The following is a 19,238-nucleotide window of genomic DNA, read 5'->3' on the forward strand; positions in this document are numbered from 1 at the left end:
CCTTTCTAAGGACAGCAAATATGCCCGTATATACATATATGAGAATAAAAACCCAAAAACCCAAAAATGATATATATACATATATATACATAGTTATATAACCAAGAACAACAAATAAACATATAGTTAAATTCAATAATGTTAAGCATTCGATGAGCAAACAGACAGACAGGCAGGCACGCATACCGGTGGTTAAAGAAATTCAATTATTTATAAGGACCCTCGAACCGAAAAGAACATAACTGAACGGAACTATGCGGCCACCAACAACATCAGCAAAAAGCAACAGCAACAACAACAATTCCATCAACAACGGCAACATCCTTAACAACAGCAGCAAGTGCAACATTTATTAAAGGACGACAAAAGGGCAAATTGTTGCTCTTTTGTACACACAAAATTACATAAGTTTTTAACACACTCACCTACAGAACACACTTTACCCACACACACACACACACGCTCACACACAGCCACACACATTCAAGCCCACTCACACAGTCAGCCTGCAATATGTATATGCAACAAAAATGCGAACAACTTTAGCAGCAAATTAAATTTCACTTTGTTCACAATGTGCCACGTACAGGGAGGAAAAGGAAGAGATGAGGTTCTTGGGGATACGGGTATCCAATATCCCCTCGATCAGGTTAAGATCGGCAGTGAAATCGGCAGAATCAGCAGCAACAACAAAGATCAGCAACCGCATATTAACCCAAAAGAAAAAACCAAAAAACAAAATAAAACCGACAAAAATACAAAAGAACAAAAGAACAGAAAACTAAAACATGATTTTAAACAAAAATGAAATGAAATAATGGCATAATAAGTTAAGCTAATGGTACATAAGTTTAAAAAACAAACGGCAAGAAACGCTCTAGAGCAACAAAAAAACAAGATGAACAGAAAACCAAGACAAACAAATATATATATATATATATATAAAATAAAAATTATAATGAAATAACTGAGAAATAAATAAATTAATTCATAATGATAAATAAACCAATATGAACATTGTTCAAAAACAATTGCTGCCTGAGTTTTTTACTGGGATTTTTACGGATTTTTAATATTGTTTTTAAAATGGTCATAAGCTTCTTGCATCTTCCTATTTTTTTTTAACCGAAACATAGAAGATATCTAAGTTCCATAATCTTCAGAATTAGTCCTTTGGTTTCATTGGTTTTTTTTTTGTTCATAAATAATAAGTACTAGAATGAAATAACGTAACTTGCCTTTCCTATTGGGTTTGCTTTTCCTTCTGCAAACTAAAACACGCCTTCGTACAACGAACAACAACCATTTTATTTAACAGGATATTTACAGGACATTTAGCGAGCGGGGCAGTGAACACAAATCCACTCGGAAATCGAGGCGTTCACCAGCGAAATGCGGGATTAGCGCCACTCAGCTGGACTTCTTGAGCTTCTTGGCCTGCTGCCGTTCGTCCCACCACTTGGCATACCACTTGGCACTCCGCTCGGCACTCGAGTCCGGATCGAAGAGGGGCATGTAGTCCATGTGGATGGAGGCCCTCAGCCGGTTGTACATCAGCATTGAGGACGTGTAGGAGGCGATGGCGCGCAGGGAGTATCGAAGGCGGAACTTGGTGTAGGGATACGCCACTTTAACCACCACCTCGAGCAGGAAGGCCAGGAAGAAGAAGAGGAAGTGGGGCACGTACCACCAGCTGGTCTTCACCTTGAACCGCTCGCCCATAATGGCCATCTTCTGGACGAATCGGGAGACATCGTTGATGCCCGTGTCGTCGGTGACGAAGACGGGAAGTCCGTTCACCGCCTTATCGGATACCTTGAGGGCCTTATAGGCGCAGATGTGTCCCCAGGCCACGTTTCCGGCGTAGACCAACTGCTGTTTGCCGCCCACGCCGGCGATCCTCGGGAAAACCCATCCCCTGGTGGAAAGATAGTCGAAGAGTTCCGTGATGAACAGCGAATCGCACTCGCCGTAAGTCAAAGGAGCTCGAATGGCGCTCGTCGCCAGGTATTCTGAAAGCATCGGATATGAAGCGAATAATAAAAATATCTTTATTACACAGGCTATCATTTAAATTAAAACTTTTGTATAATAAACAATAATACTGAAAGTATCAAGTGAGTAATTGTATTCAATTGTATATGGTTTGAATTGGTAAGTATTTATATTAAAAATTATCCCAAGAATCTGGAGTTACTCTAAAGCTGATCTCGTATTTATTGAAATGAATTCAATCAAATCATCTAATCTGAATTAATCTTGTTCATTTGCAAAAGTATATTTTTGTGCGGCTTAAAAATTGTATATAAATATTAGATGATGCCACTCGTTTTTTTTAAATTATTGTAATTAATTTTATACTAAAATTGGAATTCTTTTTTAAAAAGACTTACCTTGCTGGTTCTGTAGAGGTGCTCCATTCGAGTTGAGCACTATGTTTTCTGCCCTCAGCTTGCTGGAGGCGTATCCTGGTATCAGAAACTGACTGTCCTGTTCCCACAATGTAGAACTGTCTAGTGTGGGAGTGTCTGTCTTGGATTCCGTGGAGTTGATAACCGCCGAGAATGTACTGCGTCCCTTAAAGGGCACAAAGCAAACTGATGTGCAGCTGGTGTAAACCAAACGCTTTACATTGTTCTGAATACACAGATCCACCACAGCCAAGGTGCCTAAAGTAGGGCAGTTCATTGATAAAAAACAAAAAATACAAGCCAAAACAATAGTGGGGCTTAGAGCTTAAAAATAAATAAGTAATAAATGAGGATTCATAAGCTTCTAAGTTTGATACTAGATCACAACATTTTTTATTTATAACATAATACCACATTATTATTAAAGATTTAATATTTTTTGTAACGTTTAATTTGTGAATATTATTCAGATAATCTAATGGTGTCTCTAAATACACCCAATTATTATCAATTTGTTTTAGGCCTTCAAAATATGTGGAATTAAGAAATTATACCTTTCGACATTTCAAAAGAAATACAGAATTAAATAATGGTTTCACTATTTCGTAAGTTATTTTTAAATTTAGTTAATATCAAACGTAAACCAGTTTTAGCATAATAAAGCCATTACAATTTCTTAGAGATTTCACTTTAATGCAATCAACTCCAAGCTTATTACGGCCCATCATAATCAATGAAATTAGACCCCGAATAACCTTTTCTTCAAGGCACTCAACCTGTTCACTCACCGTTCACATTCACGCGCTCCAGTTCATCGTAGTTGGGCGGATACTCGATTTTCACCGAGGCGGCGCAGTGGAAAACTCCATCGACGCCTCTGAAGATCGGATTGAGTTCCTCCCGATCGCCGGCGATGTCGGCGACAAAGGTTCGCAACAGGGTCGTCTGCTCGTGTCCGATGTTGTTCTTGTAGGGAACGATGTCCAGCGAGCGGATCTCTTTGATGCCCAGCTCCTCCTTCCGCTCCAGCAGCTGCTTGATGAGGTGCTGACCCAGAAAGCCACTGCCGCCGGTTACGAGCACCACTTCCCCGCCTTTGTTGCCGCCGCTCATTGCGTCCGGGGGTCAAAGTGCACTGCTTTTTGGGTTAACTGCAACGAAACAGACTGCAGGTCAGCTTTGACTACTGGCTGGCTCAAATTGTTAAGTGGAGTTTCCGTGAGAGTGGCTTTTATGGTCGGCCGTCCCATAAAGCCGGCCACTTGGATATCACTCGTAAACTGGCTCAACATCTGCCGGCGACCTTCTTCGAGGGTCAGCGGAGCAGGTTTCCAAGTGACTCGGCGCTTTTTCAAATGCTCGGCTTACGTGACGCTCCGCTAGTAAAGGTGGCTAACTACCTCATGTGTATATAAATTACACTTTGAGTAATCCAAATTTCCCTGATTACACGAATTATTTGCTTCATACTTTGTGTCATTTTCATATTTGTCTAGTTTAAATTATAAAGGAGCACTGATGCAGTGCAAATACATTTCAAATACATTTTAAAGGAACACTGATAATAAATCTAATTCTAATATAAAAAAAAAATTAAATCGATCGACTTTAGAGTTATTTATCAAAATATTGTTAGTTAGTGTAAAGCAAGCTTCATTTAGAAACGTTTGTATAACATTTTAAGTCTTATCACTTGAAGAAAACTGGTACCTATTAAAAGTTTACTATATTTAAATAGTTATTGATGGCTTTAACTAGTGCGATGTCATGCAGTCAAGTTTTTAATATAAATTAGCATTTTTCAGCAAAAGATTTTCCTAACTTTAAACAGTTCTTTATGGTATGATATACACATAATTAGCCGTTACTCAACTTCCTTAACCTTTCTTTTTTTATGTCATTCATTAGCCAAATGCCAAAAACGACTGTAAACTTCATAATTTAATTAACCAACATATGGGGAAATAATTAGATTTTGAAAGCTTTCTACAAAATAAGCAATGAAGATGTAAAGATTCAGGAAAAACTTGTTTTGAAAAATAGGAAAACATAGGGATATTTAGTATGTGAAATTAAATTGCGAAGCTAATACGCAAAGTCCATTGACATTTGTGTTTGATAGCATTCGATTTCTACTTCCCCTTAGTGTGTTACTTGGCCACGGTCAACTTTTGTATGATTTTATTAGACGCAGTCCAGCAGCTAAGGCCGTTGTGCAGACTCAAAAAAAAGAAACAAAACACAAAAGGCAACGGCAGCAACATCTGCAACAGCAACATGTACAGCAGCAACATCAGCAACGCCAGCAACATCAAAAACTCCGGCAGCAATCAAAGCAAAGAGAAACATGGCCAAATGTGCTAATGTTGTCGCGGGGCTGGCTCAAAGATTACAACACAGAATCAAAACAATTACCGCGAACTGGTTTCCCTGTCTATTTCGACATGATCTCGTCAACAACACTGAATTTGGCATATGAGCCTGTCCACTTTGGCCAACTAACTTAATCACACTTGTCCGTTTAGAAGTCCGTAAATCTAACGATCAGGAGGGAAACCCGCTTACCAGAAGAAGGGACTGCTTTATGGTGGGCAAACCTTTAAGTTTGCCTGCTGACTTGAAACTGTTTGTTGGCCATATAGAAAACTGGCTAAGACCGAAGCGAGCGTTGCCAAATCGCTAGCATATCGCTATCGCTGTTATCGATCGCAGCAATCGTGTGTTTGGCGCGTGGAATCGAAAACTTTTCAAAAACTTTTGGCTTTTTGGTAAAAGGTAATTTTTATTCAACAACAATTAAATGAATGTGGACAGTAAGTACGCTTAGTGATTACATAAATAGTTGTCTTCTCTTCCCATGCATTTTGTGGGGTGCTTAGGCAATCGCAATATTCAATAAGTACAGTATTAATTGTTTTCGTTGCATCTCTCTTTATAACTTTCTATACTTTTATAAACTCCCTGGTAAATGTATAAAGTAAACGAGAAGTAAAGGCCGTCGATACAAATGACTTTGGATTAGATTAGGATTAGGCGCACTTAACCATTAATCATTAACGAGTACGGGGAATACAATTACGGATATACAATTACGAATACGAATACAAAACGGTGTTTAGTACAATTAAAAATTCTGTTCACATTTCGGTTTGGTTTATTACAACAATATCATGTAAATGCCGATGAAGGTGCCCCATCCGTATGCACTTGGGTGTATGTGTATGTGGGCGTACTTAGGGTTGTATATAAGATTGTAAGTACCGACTTAAGTACCGACTGACTGCTGACTTGGTGGACTTCATTGCGTCTTCGCAAAAAACATAAATAATGGGACATAGTATATTACATTAAATTACACGTACGATAAACTATAATTATCTAGCAATTTCATTTAGTTACACATACAAAACACAATTGGTTTTCACAAACATTTTCCGTTCTCAATTCTCAGCCTAATGCTATTTAGATGCATTTTGATGCATAATTGGAGTGACGTGAAGCGATGAACTCAGGTTCTACGTAATCGTAATTTAACATGAATGTTGATTGTGTACATTAAACTAGTTGTATGTATATAACTCTCTGTACTGTATATAGCAGTATAGTATGGTATAGTATTGTATAGTATAGTATGCATGGGTATTATGGGCGTGCCGTTTCCAGTAGCAACATTTCAACTAACATTATTTACTTCCCTATTACAAGTACGGTTCTTTATTAGCTATTATTGTTGTTATTGTTTCTGTCGCCGTTCCACAGTTGCTATCCATCGGGGTGTCCCTTTCCGATTCCCGATTCTCGATTCCCGATTCCCGGTCAACACTTCCTCCCTTGTCTCAATAGGAAAGTGCCGAGGGCGAACGCGAGCCAACTGTGAAATCTTTGTACACCGAAAACACAGATATCTGGGGAAAGAGCAGAAATATGAAATTAAAAATACACCCACAACTCACTCACAGACCCTGCCCTATCCCCCATATTTGCCATAGTTGTGCCAATCCCCATATTGGCCACTTTAATTGCCGACTTGCGTCACAGTCAAGAACTGCAGCGCGGCCCTGGCATTTGGCCAGCAGCTAAATAAAATTTGGCATCATCTTGTGGGTGCGGAAAATGGGACAGCATCTGCGCTCTCGACACATGTGCTCCGGCGATGCGAATCGGCGTGATATCAGTTCAAGAGCAGACGCCTTATCAGTGCCGGCTAATTCCGAAAATAGTCCAAAAATGGGTGGGTGTGTTCCATGTAGAATTAAGTATGTGGGCGGGTAGTACTTGCTAAGCACTTTTGAGCTATTCTGACCTATAAATTATTAATCAACTTTGATCTCAAGAGCCAACAGAATATTTTTCTTTTTACACTTTTCAAAAGATACTGGAAGGAAAATTGTGATTTACGATGAATAAAAAATGTTGACTGGCTATTTAATATTAGCTGTAGGCTTTACTACAGCTAAAAATAACATGTTATGATTCACAAAAAAATACTTCCTATTATTAAGAAATATTGTAAAAAATTGTGCAAATATACTACTTTTTAGGAATATCATAAACATAAAAAAAAAAAAAAAGTATTAAAAAGTATTTTTATGATTTCAAAACATAAATATTTTTCCCGTGTAGGCAAAAAAAATACATTTGTTGTTTCACTAGGAAATAATTGACTTGTTCTGTTTATACTTCTGGCCCGCTGAGAACAAGTATTCTTCTTTTGGTGAATGCGGGGGGCAAAAATGATATAATGCCATATTTTCAAACTGAATATTGATCATCAGCAGACGGTTTGGGGGAATATAAGTTCTATTTGTTCATAATAACATTTTAAAATTCTAAATTGATTATCCCTTGCTATGAAACTTATGAGACTTAAAGAATGCTAATGACCTAATATGGTTTTCTACTTCCGTATTTGAATGGTCTACGTGCCTGCCCTTTACTCATTCCCCACAACTTTGAAGTCTTGTGTGCAGTCATACAAATCTAACGATCTTTTTCCACTTCCGGTGTTTCACCTGCGACTCACCTTGTCTTTTAATTGCTGGCACAGTTTCTGGCCATTCATGAGCAGCAGCAGCACATCGTTAAGCCACTGGACGGAGGCCTCCGCCTGGCGGGAATCGAAGCGCATGGTGCCCTGGTTGTTCAGCAGCTGGTAGACGGCAATGATCAGCTTGTGGCTTTGCAGGTAGAAGCTCACGGCCAGATCCTCGGGCAGATTGGGCACCAGCGACTTCATGTTGCGGCCCTTGATCAACTCGTCAATGGGCTTCTTTTTGGGCACCAGCAGACTGTTCCTGCCACGCTGCAGGGCATCCAGAATGTTGCCTATCACATGGAGCACTTCGTCAGAGGTTCTGGATGGGGAGTATAGAAACGTATAAGTAACCTCAAACCTCAATCGTATGCCAAACAAAACGTGACTCACTTGAAGTGATAAGAGTCGTCGACATCGTCTATGTGATTGATGGCGGTCTGCAGATGATTGGCGGCATCCTGGACCTGCTGCAGCTTCCAGGGCGAGTCGTGTGTAATGGAGGTACGTTGGGTTTGGCTCGGAGCCTTGCACAGCTTAAAGCTAATGTCCTGGAAAAGGCAGTTTATTTTTAGTATACTTATGATAAGAGGGAAAGAGATAAGGGAGGTCATATTCGTATAATAATAATAATATAGTATTAAATTTACATAATACGGCTTGTCTTAAATTCGGAATATAATGAAAAGATCAAAAGATTTCCTATAAAAACAAATTACGTTGTATTTTGTATAAAGAACTGAAAATAAGTATGTGCAACTGATTATTAAAATATTTTTCTACATATGCAATTGATAATTATAACAACATGTGCAATCTAACACTTTGTCAATTTAATGATTGAAACAGAAATAAATATAAAACTGACACTATAGTATTTTCTATTGCAAATGAATTACTTTTTTTCATTTCTGAATCAATTAAAAAAAACAACAAAACATCTCCGTGTGGAAAGGTATTCTTCATCAACTTCCGGTTGGGGAACTGCAAACGGTATTTCCCATCACTATTTGGGGGAGTACCTTGCTTAGATATTGAATCATCACCAAAGAACAGTAAAGAGATAAATTTTTCGTATAATTTTCGATAAAAAAAAAATGTGCACCTCTGTTTGGCACATCCTGTTTCTGGTTTCGCATCCTTGACAAGACTGAATCATCACTATCCATACATTCATTTCTACACTTACTTCATAAGCTTAGTTTTTTTTAAGTGGGTTTGAGGGAGTCCCCACTCATTTTTTGGGGGAGTATTTGAAAACTTACAGCCTGGGTGATAGCATCTCCCGTTAGTGTTAGCACGGCCTTCAGCTGATCGGGCGACACGGAGAGTATGAACTTCTCAGTCTTTTTTCCCTCGTTCTCATACAGAGGCACCGGAAACCGATGGGCGCATTCCTGGGGATTAGCATAGTTGTTACGGAAGATACCAAACTGGGTTTCAGCCAACATGTGTAAATGTACTCACCACCAGAATGGTCCGCAGTTGCTTCAGTATCGCGTGTACTTCTTGCCGCAACAGCCACTCGAACTCAATTTGCTGCGGGAATGTGGGTTTTACATATTCGTAGTGTTCCGTATTTGTATTATTTCGTGGTCCCGCCAGCCAGAGATTATATATGTATGTCGGTCGGTTGGTGTGTTTGTATTTTTTGCGATAGCGCCACCAAACAAAGCACGTTCCGTGTACAAATCAATAAAATCGAGTTTGCGGGGGCGGCGGAAAAGCAGGAAAAAGGCAGGAAGAACAGAACGTTAGCGATAATCGATAATCAATTAGTCAATACAAAGATAGTCCAATTAATCGCCTTTTTGGCAACGGTTGTTATTGCTTTTGTTGCTGCGATGCCGTTGTCATGGATTCGCATTGACTTTTAAACGTCTAAAAACTCACCAAATTGAGGGCTTCCTCACGCTCCGTGTCCGCGAGCATTTTCATCGCGCTTTTCGGCTTTTTCCGCGCTGGTAAGAATCTGCGCTTGTGTCCGCTTTCCGCTGAAGCAACGCCAGCAATTTGTATTGTGAGCGCTGTAATTTTTGTTTTTATTTCAGTTGTTGTTGTTTAATTAAAGGGCAGTGTTGTCGAATGCGAAAAGGTTGCGAATATCAAAAAATTCCATCAATAAAATACCGTGATAATACTAGAAACTGCGCAAGGAGCGCGTAGTTTAAAAATAAATACTCGTTCTGTGATGGACATGGATATTTTTATTTACGTTAATTTATTTTGGAAATTAGATTCCTCACCAGAAAATTTTATTTTCTTATATTTTTTGCTTTGCACAGTGGCATTCACTAAAGGAATAAATTAAATAATAGAACGGAAACTAATAAAAAATTTTAAAGTTTATATATTTGAGAATAATTTAATAACAACCAGTTACATTTTTTTTAGCAAAGCGTAAACGACCATTTTTATTAAGTTTTACAAAAATTTAAGTATAAACAAGTTTTTAATTTAGTTTGCAATTCTGCTAAATCTAGTATTAACTCCACAAAGCTGAAAATACTATGCCCACAATCTGCTTCACCCTGTGTTAGGTAACGTGCAAAAGCTAACGACCTCTGTTAAATGTCTACTGTTAAAAGGCTAAACCATAGCTTCCAAAGAAAATGAGAGAATATTAATTAAATGTTGCAAAACTACAATAAGTACTAGCTACACTTAAGTTGCAGAAAGTTTTTACATTAGTCGGATTTATATACATAACAAAGTAAAAGCTTCATCAGCTCAACCGCCTCTGTAAACTGCTTAAAGTACTGCTTGCTTGGGCGCCAAACTCAAACGGTTTTTAAAAAGTGGAAGTTCGAAACTTACGTTTTCTTGTAGGCGGGGGCGTGGTGAGCATGGCCGTTTCCGGAACCGTATTAAGGACATGCTGCGGATATCCACTGGAGCTCCGCTGGCGATGAAGTGGCTGGAACGACCAGTTGTTGGTGGAACTTTAAAGAACCGAAAAAAACACGTCTTGATTAGTTGCGAATTACACGCGATTTGTTTGCACTTTCGGTTCGGGCAATTGTATGTTTTTCGTTATCATGTTTGCGACTGATTTCGGCTTGATTTGATTCAAAGTCAAGTGCTAATTGGTGGGCCATTATTGTGACTCACGTCACATTCGGCTGACGTCGGCGTCTGGTTTCTGCCGCTGAGCTGCAGAATTTTCCCGTATCGCCCGCTTAAAACCCCTTGGTTTCCCCTCCCCAACCGAATTTCATTGCAGCGCGTGTCGGCAAACCGATGGCAATGGCTTTTGTTTTCAATCATGGCTAAAATTACACAAAACCACCAAAAAGCGCTTATCAAGCGAACTTGACGATCGCCGCAAACACACAAACACAAATAACGCCAAGCACTATTCTATTCACACACGCACAAATTTACAACGGCCCAAAGTTGTCGTTTATCAGGTCCAATTTTGTTTTATAATTTATTTGATAAGCCAATGTCAAGCCAACTGAAAAGGCCAAGAGAACAGTGATGAAAGGCACCTGCCTTCTAAAAAACTTTATGCCATCATAAATTTCATTGGCATGGCCGTTGGCGGTGGCTTTGCGGCTTTTAACACGTTCGCATTCTCGATTCTTAAGTCTTGGCCACACACCGAATAAGTCAAAACAAACAAATTTACTGTTACTGTTATTATATAAATAACGGTACGGCCAGCGTTTTCTTTACCTCTGCGGCATTATGAATATATTGCCCCTCCAATTTTCTTTATCAATCGCGAAGCGCGAATCACGAGACTCGTTGTCAAAAAGCGGAAAACTTGCGGATAGTTTGCTTTCGGCTGGGGTTTTATTCTCGGCGGAAGGGAGAGCCCCCAAAATCGTGGAAAAATAATAGTCGCTCCGTGAATTCGCAGAAGCGGTACGACGTTAAACGCTCGACGCCCGGCGCTCAACTCAGCGGTATAAAATACCATCAAAATGACGAGGCCAATGATCGTTTTGTAGACTTGTAGCGCTAACGTGGTTAAGACGGGAGCTTTTTGGGTAGGTAGCTTTCTTCGGCGGCCCTCTCTTCGCCGATCGAAGCTACAAGAAGCCAATTTGTAGCTCGGTCTGGTGGTAGGAGCATGATATTTATTTGTTTAATAAAGAAAAAGCAAAAGGAGGGCAGTCCAAAGTGGCCAAAATCAAGTGGTTATGCATACAGGCACTCTACTAAATAATAACTATGACGCTTTTAGTTGGATACTCGATTTAAAATCGATGAGATACGTTGTAGAGCAGTATTTCCCAAAGTGTGGGTCGCGACCCACTGGTGGGTCGCGGGTAGATTTTTGGTGGGTAATAATTGTCATATAGATCTTGCAATTTTTTGTGTAGATGGGTCGCGGTCCCGAAAAGTTTGGGAAACACTGTTGTAGAGTATTAAGATTTATTTTATATTCAGGCCAAATGAAGTTGATAAAATAAATATTGTGTTTAAGAATATTATACTTAGAAATTAAAAAAGAGTTAAAGAAGATTAAAAATTGTTTGTCGTCCGTAAAAAATATTTCTCGTTGTATTAACATGTTTTTTATTGTAATTTAATTAAATGGGTAAAATTGAGATTCAAAGCCCAAAAGTCTTAATTACAAAATAATTTTAATTGAATTGTACTTATTGAAACTTTTTGTTACCAACAATAAAATTGAAATAACTTTAAAAATGTTAATTAATTATTAAAAGTAAGATAGGTAACACAATCACAATATCAATCGAACTATTATAAACATTTTCAATCACAAAAAATGTTTACGTAAATGATTTGTGTTGATTAGTAAATCACTTACTTTTTTAAATAAAAAAATAAACTAATCAAGGGAAGCTATAATAAAAATCTTTCCATACTAAATCATTTATTTATGGCTCTATAAAAACAGCAAGTGTGCTTCCATTAGTATGAAAACTTAATTATCATCGTTTTTGAAACATTGCCAAAGTTCTGTTGTTCCAGTGCGAAAGGAAATCCTAGTACAACAAGAAAATATAATATAAAAATTTGTCATTGAGAAGAAAGCTTGTGACTAATTGCCTGCCCATTTATTTTAAGTTTTGTTGTTCTGCCAAAGCGTTTAATGCTTGTCTAGCGTTGATTTTCGTATAGAAGTATAAATAACATTCATAAAAGGAAAATAAACCTAGCAGCGTACCATAAAATGTTCGGAAATCCTACACATATTTTAAGACTAAATAAGATTTACGGCAGCGTTAGTAAAAAAAAGTTCACTTTGTTTACTTTCATTATCAAAGCGAAATATATGGACTTGTTTGCTCGGCGGCAAAAAGTAATCTCAACTCAAATAAAAACAGAAAGTAGACTCTTTTGGGTGTTTTTTTTTTGCTATAGCATAACATTTATTTTTTCGCATACACAGTATTCCGTTGCTCTTTTAGTATAAAAAAGTAGTACAAAAGTTCTATTTCTACTCGTGTTTGGCATTGTCAAACTGAAGTACGTGGATTTGTTTGCTCCCGTGAAAAAAGGGGGAAAATGCAAATAAAAAGTGAAACAAGAGTGCAAATAGGAGCAAACAAACGTGTGCCAACAGGTGTGTGTGTGTGTGTGTTTGGTGTTGTGTGTGCTTGAGTGTGTGTTCTTGGAGGGTGGGGGTGTTTTTCCAAGGGGTGGTTGTGGGTGGTGGGTGGTCGCGTGGGTGGCAGACGCAGTGCGTTTATTTACTCGCCGGTCATCATCTCCATGAATTCTGTAAATTAAACAAAATGACAGACATTAAACCGATGGCAGAGCAACCGCTATATGCGCTTATAAATAAATATTCCATAAACACGAAAACACGATCGCATTCTGAGAATGAAAAATGCGTGTGTGGAATATGTTCGGAATCGAATTTGTGTGTCGCGCCTAAAAATAGCGACCAATATTATTATTTTTCCTATGCTCCATGGGAGCGGTGATCAAGCTGTCATAATCGAGCGATCGCGCGACCGCGATCCCAAGATCATCGCAATTTATGATCAGAATCAGAATATAGTGGCCCGGATATTTATACACTTGTGGGTGGATGATGGCAAGCCACTAGAATGCTCTGCTCGGCTCGGCACACTTACCATCGAAATCCACTGTACCGGAACCGTCCGAATCGATTTCCTCGATCATGATGTCCAACTCCTGCTCGGTCAGCTGGTCGTCCAGCTCCTTGAGGATCTCCTTCAGGCAGGTGGTGGGAATGAATCCGTTGCCCTGCTTGTCGTACAGCCGGAACGCCTCACGCAGCTCCTTCTGCATGGCCTCCGCATCCTCCTCCACGATGAACTTGGCAGCCAGCTGCACGAACTCACCGAATTCCAGGCGACCGGACTCTGAAAAAGTCAAGAATACACACGTATAATTAGCTGGAAAACAACTGGAAAGCTAATGATGGGGCCGCGAAACTGCTATGATCATAAATCATTGTCTGGGTGAAACTGAAATATGATCATCAGTTGGCAGTGAATCATCTTTTCTTGGTGTAATTGGCAGTTAAAGATTTCTTAAACTTTTTCCATACCTTTTTTTATTTAATATTTTTTAACGTCAGACTCTCAAAAAGGAAATGGAAGATGTCAATATTATTATTTTTAATTTTATTTTATTTTCTGTCTAAATCTTATTTATTTCCACTAACAATACAAAATGTTTTGTGTTTTCTTCATAAATATTTATTATATGAAGTAAACACATAAATTAAACTGTTTAGTAATTTGATACTTTTTAAACACTTGTTCGAGCAAATAAATTGATTAAAGCAAGGAATTTATATTCTTCCATAGGACTCAGAGTTGTGGATGTTTTGAATCATCAAATGCACTTGATAATTTCATATTTTTTTAGAATTATCTCCTGTGTGACATATTTTTCACTTCAGTTATCGGCTTTATTATGAGTCATATTTTTGAAAAAAAGAATGTATGTATAAATTAAACCGAAATATGCCACATTACATTCGTTATTTTAATTGGTTTTCTATTTGACATAAATAATGCTACATTTCACCAACAGAAACTGAATCTATTTATATTCGAATCATTTAATTTAATTCAAAAATTCTTGTTCGCCCATCACAGATTTCTCAATTTATAGAGAATATATATATAGTACTTACTGTCCTCATCGACCTCCTCGATCAGTTCCTCCAGGATCTTCTTGTCGAAGGGCTGACCTGAAATGCCAATAGGATTAGTACTCCCCAATAGGGATCCCTTGAGGCCAAGACTCACCCATCAGACGGAGGATATCGGCAACCATCTCGGTGGGGATGCTTCCGGTCTTCTGGTGATCGAAGCTGTTGAAGGCCTTCTGCAGCACGGCAATCTGTTCGGGGGTAAGATCTTCATCCTGGAACCCACGAAAAACAAAAGGTATTCCTTAGCGGTTATCCTTTTAAGAGTATAAATCTCGATTGCTTACGACGCTGCTCATGTTGATGCTGTTTTTTTTTTGGGGTTCGTGTCTATAAGATCTTTCTGATCAGCTTTATCAATCGAACCGATCGCCACGGAATATTCGATCCAACTACGAAGCTGCGCGGATGCGTTTTCCAAAATATAGACCAGAATCGCTGAACTTGCCACGCACACAAAACAAAAATCGGAAAAGCGGAAAAACACGAACACGGCCGATCGGTGGATCGGTGGATATGCGGATCGTTGGAGTATATGTATATGTAGCGTTTTTCCACGCCGCTGGCTGAATTTTATTGTTTTTTAGAAATAACTGTAAATGTGCGATGAGAAAAAGGCGAAAATAAAACGCGATCGGAGCAGATCCCGCCGCATTCGCAGCCGGAGACTGAATACGAGCCGTATAGTGGTTTTCCATGGCCATTGATCGCTGGTCGGTTGGATGGAGCATCCCCCAATGGCAATGGAGTGGGTTGAAGGGGAGCCCCGAGGGGGAGGGAGAATGCTATAATGCGATGCGTTGCGCTGCGTCCCCCGTGTCCACATATATACAAACAACACAATCGATATATGTACAAATGTATATAGAAGATCTGCCATCCGATGCACGACAACAAGGGGCGCTTTGGAGAAATCGTCACTCGAACAAAGCGTGGAGAAGTGCTCCACCTCGCATCCAGAGAATCTCGAATGGTAAAAACATATCGAGGATCGGGAGTGTTGGGCACATGTGTACATCATTTATTCTGGAGTTCGTTACTTGGCCAAAAATAGACATCTTCCTTTGTTTACATCTCTTGACTGAGCGCAACAATTGTCAAAATACACATTTATGGTACAAAATAAGAACGAAACAAGAAAAAACGCTATAATGGAGTAGTGCCTCGACTAGGCAATACCTTTTACTTTGGAGAAAATGTTGATAGTCCTTAATAATTTAAATGTTATTAAATCAGCTCAAATTAGCCAAGAACTAATTTGTCTTTTTCTGCGTTGAGCACCTGTGAATTGAAAATACCGTTTTTTTTTTTGGACGTCCGTCCGTCCGAATGGACAGGCGGATGGACAAAAGCACAGAAAGCAAATATGTTGGGCAAAACTGAATGAATTTGGATAAAATATGTACAAACATGATAATCATGAAATAGGAAGAAATTGGACACATATTAAATAAATTAAACTCTTTAAAAAAAGAACAAATACCCTTTTCTAAATTATTTTTTTTTTAATCAGGTCTTCATTTACGAATTTATTGGGATACGTTACAAGGTGGAATGCTCTCTCCGAGCGGCGGAGGAATTTTCAAAAACTAGGCTTCAAATAGCTTGGCATGGTGGCGTACTAAATACCTATATATTTGAATAGTTTTACCTAAAATGTAATCTATTAAATATTAACCAAGCAAAGTAGCACTTTTCGTTAGCGGTGCAAAAACATTTTAAAAGTTAGCGCCAAACTAGGTTTTCTAATGAGAACAAGTTGGGGGTTGTGTCTTTGCTAGCAAACTTGTTTAAATAAGGATTGAAGGCTTTTGGCTTCTTTTTCATATTCCTTTTTTTAATACTTACAGACATCGAATATGCATAAAGCCCACATATATCGTTAGCTTATTAATGTCTTAATAATCTTAATTTTACAGTTTCTTGATTATTTCAAAAAACCGAGAAAAATAAAAATAAAAACAAGTCCCCTTGTTCTAATTTCCATCATGTCCCTATCTCCGCCACATCTAATATCAATGATCAATGTTGTTTTCGGTATTTTTTTTAGGTTATAGGGAAGTGTCTCGGCTTTTAGAACATCCACTTTTAATAGGCGTTTTGGTATTTTTGGCGAAGGGCGACAGTCGTACTGCCATGGTTCGCATAAAAAATAGGTAAGTGTTTACAAACCTTTTTTAATTTACATGAAATAAACCAACGAAAAACAGATATATAGCGGTGCAGATTGTGCCCTATACGCCCACACAAACGCTAAGATTGAACGACCACAGTCTAGCTAAAATTCTGCTGCAAAATGTCGAGAAATATTATGGAGTTTACGGTCTTGGGTTGATCGAGCACGGATTCCGGGTGAAGTACATCAATGAAAGAACAAAAATAGCCATCATCCGATGCCTGCATCGTGGCCAACGCTTTGTGTCCAGCATATTGCCATTGATCACATTGGTAGGTATTTGTTTTATGTCATATAAACCCTCTTTATTAATGGTGTTCTTTTCTAGATTGGGGAGGTAAGAGCCAAGTTTAGAACCCTTTACATCGGGGCCACGATCATCCAATGCAACAAGTTTATAGTCAAACACCAGAAACAATTCCTCGACCGCGCCATGGGTCAGATTACGTCCGCAAAGGAGCGCCAGGATCTGTTCAAGCGCGTGATGGAGTTCGACATGGATAGCTAGCATACCACTTTTTGATTAGCGTTTAATTAAGTAATTATAGTACAGAGTTTTCTTGCAGAAAACCGTTGTTGCAATTCGACTAAAATGTAGATCATGTTTTTGGTATCAAACTAAACTTCGATGAGGAATTTGCGGCTCGGTGAGCGTGCGACCTTGGCTCCGATTTGCTTTAATTTCTGCCGGATGTCGGCCAAAGTCAGCTTGTTCTTCTTGCTGTAAACGTTAAGATAGATGCCCAGGACAACTATAAGGCCAGACCACAAGTATCTGAAAACAAAAGATTGGTTGAAAAGCAATCGGAGAGTATGTTTGAGGAAATACTAACTGCATAGTAAAGGGCTTGCTGAAGAGCAAAAAGGAAAAGGCAATGGTAACAGCCTTTCGAGCGGTGGTAACTGTAGCAGCGATGGGAGCTCCACTGCTCCTTACCAGAGCCAGTACAAAGTGGATGCCCAAATAGCCAGAGAGGCTAAACAGGAAGCCATAGCCAAAGGTCTCCAGAGGATGCTGCGAAGGTCATAAAATGTAAGTGTGATGCGCCGAGAAATTCCTATTCTACCCACCTCTAAGCAGAAGGCAAAGCCGCTGAAAAAGTTGCCGGTAACCAGCATAATCACAAAGAGGTAAACGAACCCCAAGCCGTAGGAATAGAAAACCACCTCGCTGCTGGGCGCTTTATGCTCCCGCATGGCCTTTTCCTGGACATTTCCTATGGCCGCATCGCAGAGCAGCGCCCCCGAAATCATGGCTACGCCAAGCAGATTGAAGTTGGGGGGTCATCTGAGAGTCGGCCAGGGTGAACCAGGCCAGGCCGATGCACATGCAGGCGGCCGCAGCAAAGTCCAGCAGCCCATAGCGCTTGCCCTGGATGAGGATGCTGCCAACCAGAACGGGAATGAGCTTGCAGCACTTGAAGATCACCTGGGTGGGATAGTTTAGGTAGCCGAGACTGGAGTTTGACAGGCCCATGGTGCCCAGAGTGAGAGCAGCCAGAACCAGGTACGTTTTCATGGGAATGCAACGTGGCTCCGGCTCGATGCTCCAAAAGGATCCACCGCTTATCCGGTAACCTTCTAGCCGGCGTTCCACCAGCCCGAATCCAATGTAATAGCCGAACTGGACGAGGGTGAGGAACCATCCGTAGGGCTTGAATCCTTCCACGGTGAATATCAGCTCTTGCAGATAGCCGTACAAGATGTACAGGATGAAGACCCCCGAGCAACTTAGCAGGAATTGCGTCGTGCGGTTGTAGAATGTGAGGTCGAAGCAAAGGATTCGCATTTCCGGCGGGGATTCCATCGAGGAGGACTTTCGCTGAGATGGCGGGGAACTTCCTGCCAACTGGCCACCATTAATGGTGATAACGCTCCCCGCACTATTATCTGCCATTCTGCTGCTCATTGGATCGCGAATGTGTGTGTATATACACACAATATAGTTATCTCGAGTTATGTGACGGAGACCGTGTAAATTAATGCCACGCTGTCCGCGGAGTTGTCGGTTTAATGTTGGGATTTGTCATGCCTCTTTGGATGCTCCATCAATTACAGGTAGTCGTAGAGATTCTTTTTGGGGAAACTGGCTGGCTTAAAATAAACTTTCGGTTTGTTTACCACAAAAAAACTATTTTTTTCAGAACTTAGAAGTGGAGATGGGCGCGTGATATTAAAACATTTCGATAGAATTCAAACGGTTGCGAAAAAAAACCGGTAAGAGAAGTGGACACGGCGACAACTCTATTGTAACCGGCAATTTAAGAATATACGGTACCCAAAGTTTCTCTGCTTTTACAGCATCTTTAGTGAAAAAAATAGGTTTAATCATACAATAAATTCAATATTTCCTTTTTAAGATGCCTTTTATAAACTCATTTAGCAAAAGCTTAATATTTTGGTGTAAAACAAACAATGACATACTTTTTAACAAGAGGTATGTCTGTTGGTGAATATTTCATATTAACATTTAAAACATGTGTTTAATTAAACACAAATCGCAGT

The 19,238-nt window shown here is 39.4% G+C and overlaps 5 protein-coding genes across 5 annotated transcripts; 1 reads left to right on the forward strand and 4 right to left on the reverse strand.

The window, feature by feature from the left end:
- Positions 1-1,287: 1,287 nt before the first annotated feature.
- LOC108099811 (3 beta-hydroxysteroid dehydrogenase/Delta 5-->4-isomerase) lies at positions 1,288-5,039 on the reverse strand. Its single transcript, XM_017203441.1, has 4 exons — positions 4,977-5,039; positions 3,200-3,562; positions 2,394-2,669; positions 1,288-2,012 (listed from the first exon to the last, which is right to left on the reverse strand). Exons 2-4 carry the CDS (start codon positions 3,522-3,524, stop codon positions 1,411-1,413), a joined length of 1,203 nt encoding a protein of 400 aa, XP_017058930.1. The 5' UTR covers positions 3,525-3,562; positions 4,977-5,039; the 3' UTR covers positions 1,288-1,410.
- A 134-nt stretch (positions 5,040-5,173) lies between these two features.
- Positions 5,174-11,147, reverse strand: LOC108099951 (protein rogdi). The gene is made up of 8 exons (XM_017203628.1): positions 11,122-11,147; positions 10,261-10,385; positions 9,337-9,470; positions 8,911-8,982; positions 8,709-8,840; positions 7,837-7,994; positions 7,435-7,765; positions 5,174-6,316 (listed from the first exon to the last, which is right to left on the reverse strand). The coding sequence occupies exons 1-8, from the start codon at positions 11,130-11,132 to the stop codon at positions 6,248-6,250; spliced, it is 1,032 nt and encodes a 343-aa protein (XP_017059117.1). The 5' UTR covers positions 11,133-11,147; the 3' UTR covers positions 5,174-6,247.
- A 1,617-nt stretch (positions 11,148-12,764) lies between these two features.
- Positions 12,765-15,028, reverse strand: LOC108099966 (troponin C). Its single transcript, XM_017203653.2, has 5 exons — positions 14,845-15,028; positions 14,655-14,772; positions 14,540-14,596; positions 13,506-13,757; positions 12,765-13,141 (listed from the first exon to the last, which is right to left on the reverse strand). The coding sequence occupies exons 1-5, from the start codon at positions 14,854-14,856 to the stop codon at positions 13,113-13,115; spliced, it is 468 nt and encodes a 155-aa protein (XP_017059142.1). The 5' UTR covers positions 14,857-15,028; the 3' UTR covers positions 12,765-13,112.
- A 1,601-nt stretch (positions 15,029-16,629) lies between these two features.
- Positions 16,630-17,398, forward strand: LOC108099962 (ribonuclease P/MRP protein subunit POP5). Its single transcript, XM_017203650.2, has 3 exons — positions 16,630-16,713; positions 16,768-17,005; positions 17,062-17,398. Exons 1-3 carry the CDS (start codon positions 16,694-16,696, stop codon positions 17,239-17,241), a joined length of 438 nt encoding a protein of 145 aa, XP_017059139.1. The 5' UTR covers positions 16,630-16,693; the 3' UTR covers positions 17,242-17,398.
- LOC108099961 (adenosine 3'-phospho 5'-phosphosulfate transporter 2) lies at positions 17,247-18,923 on the reverse strand. Its single transcript, XM_017203649.2, is given in 4 exon segments — positions 17,247-17,508; positions 17,567-17,748; positions 17,805-18,014; positions 18,016-18,923. Coding segments are annotated over 4 exon segments (1,176 nt in total). The 5' UTR covers positions 18,643-18,923; the 3' UTR covers positions 17,247-17,351.
- Positions 18,924-19,238: the final 315 nt, after the last annotated feature.

Source organism: Drosophila ficusphila, unplaced genomic scaffold (assembly GCF_018152265.1).
Source record: "Drosophila ficusphila isolate 14025-0441.05 unplaced genomic scaffold, ASM1815226v1 contig_106, whole genome shotgun sequence".
NCBI lineage: Eukaryota > Metazoa > Arthropoda > Insecta > Diptera > Drosophilidae > Drosophila > Drosophila ficusphila.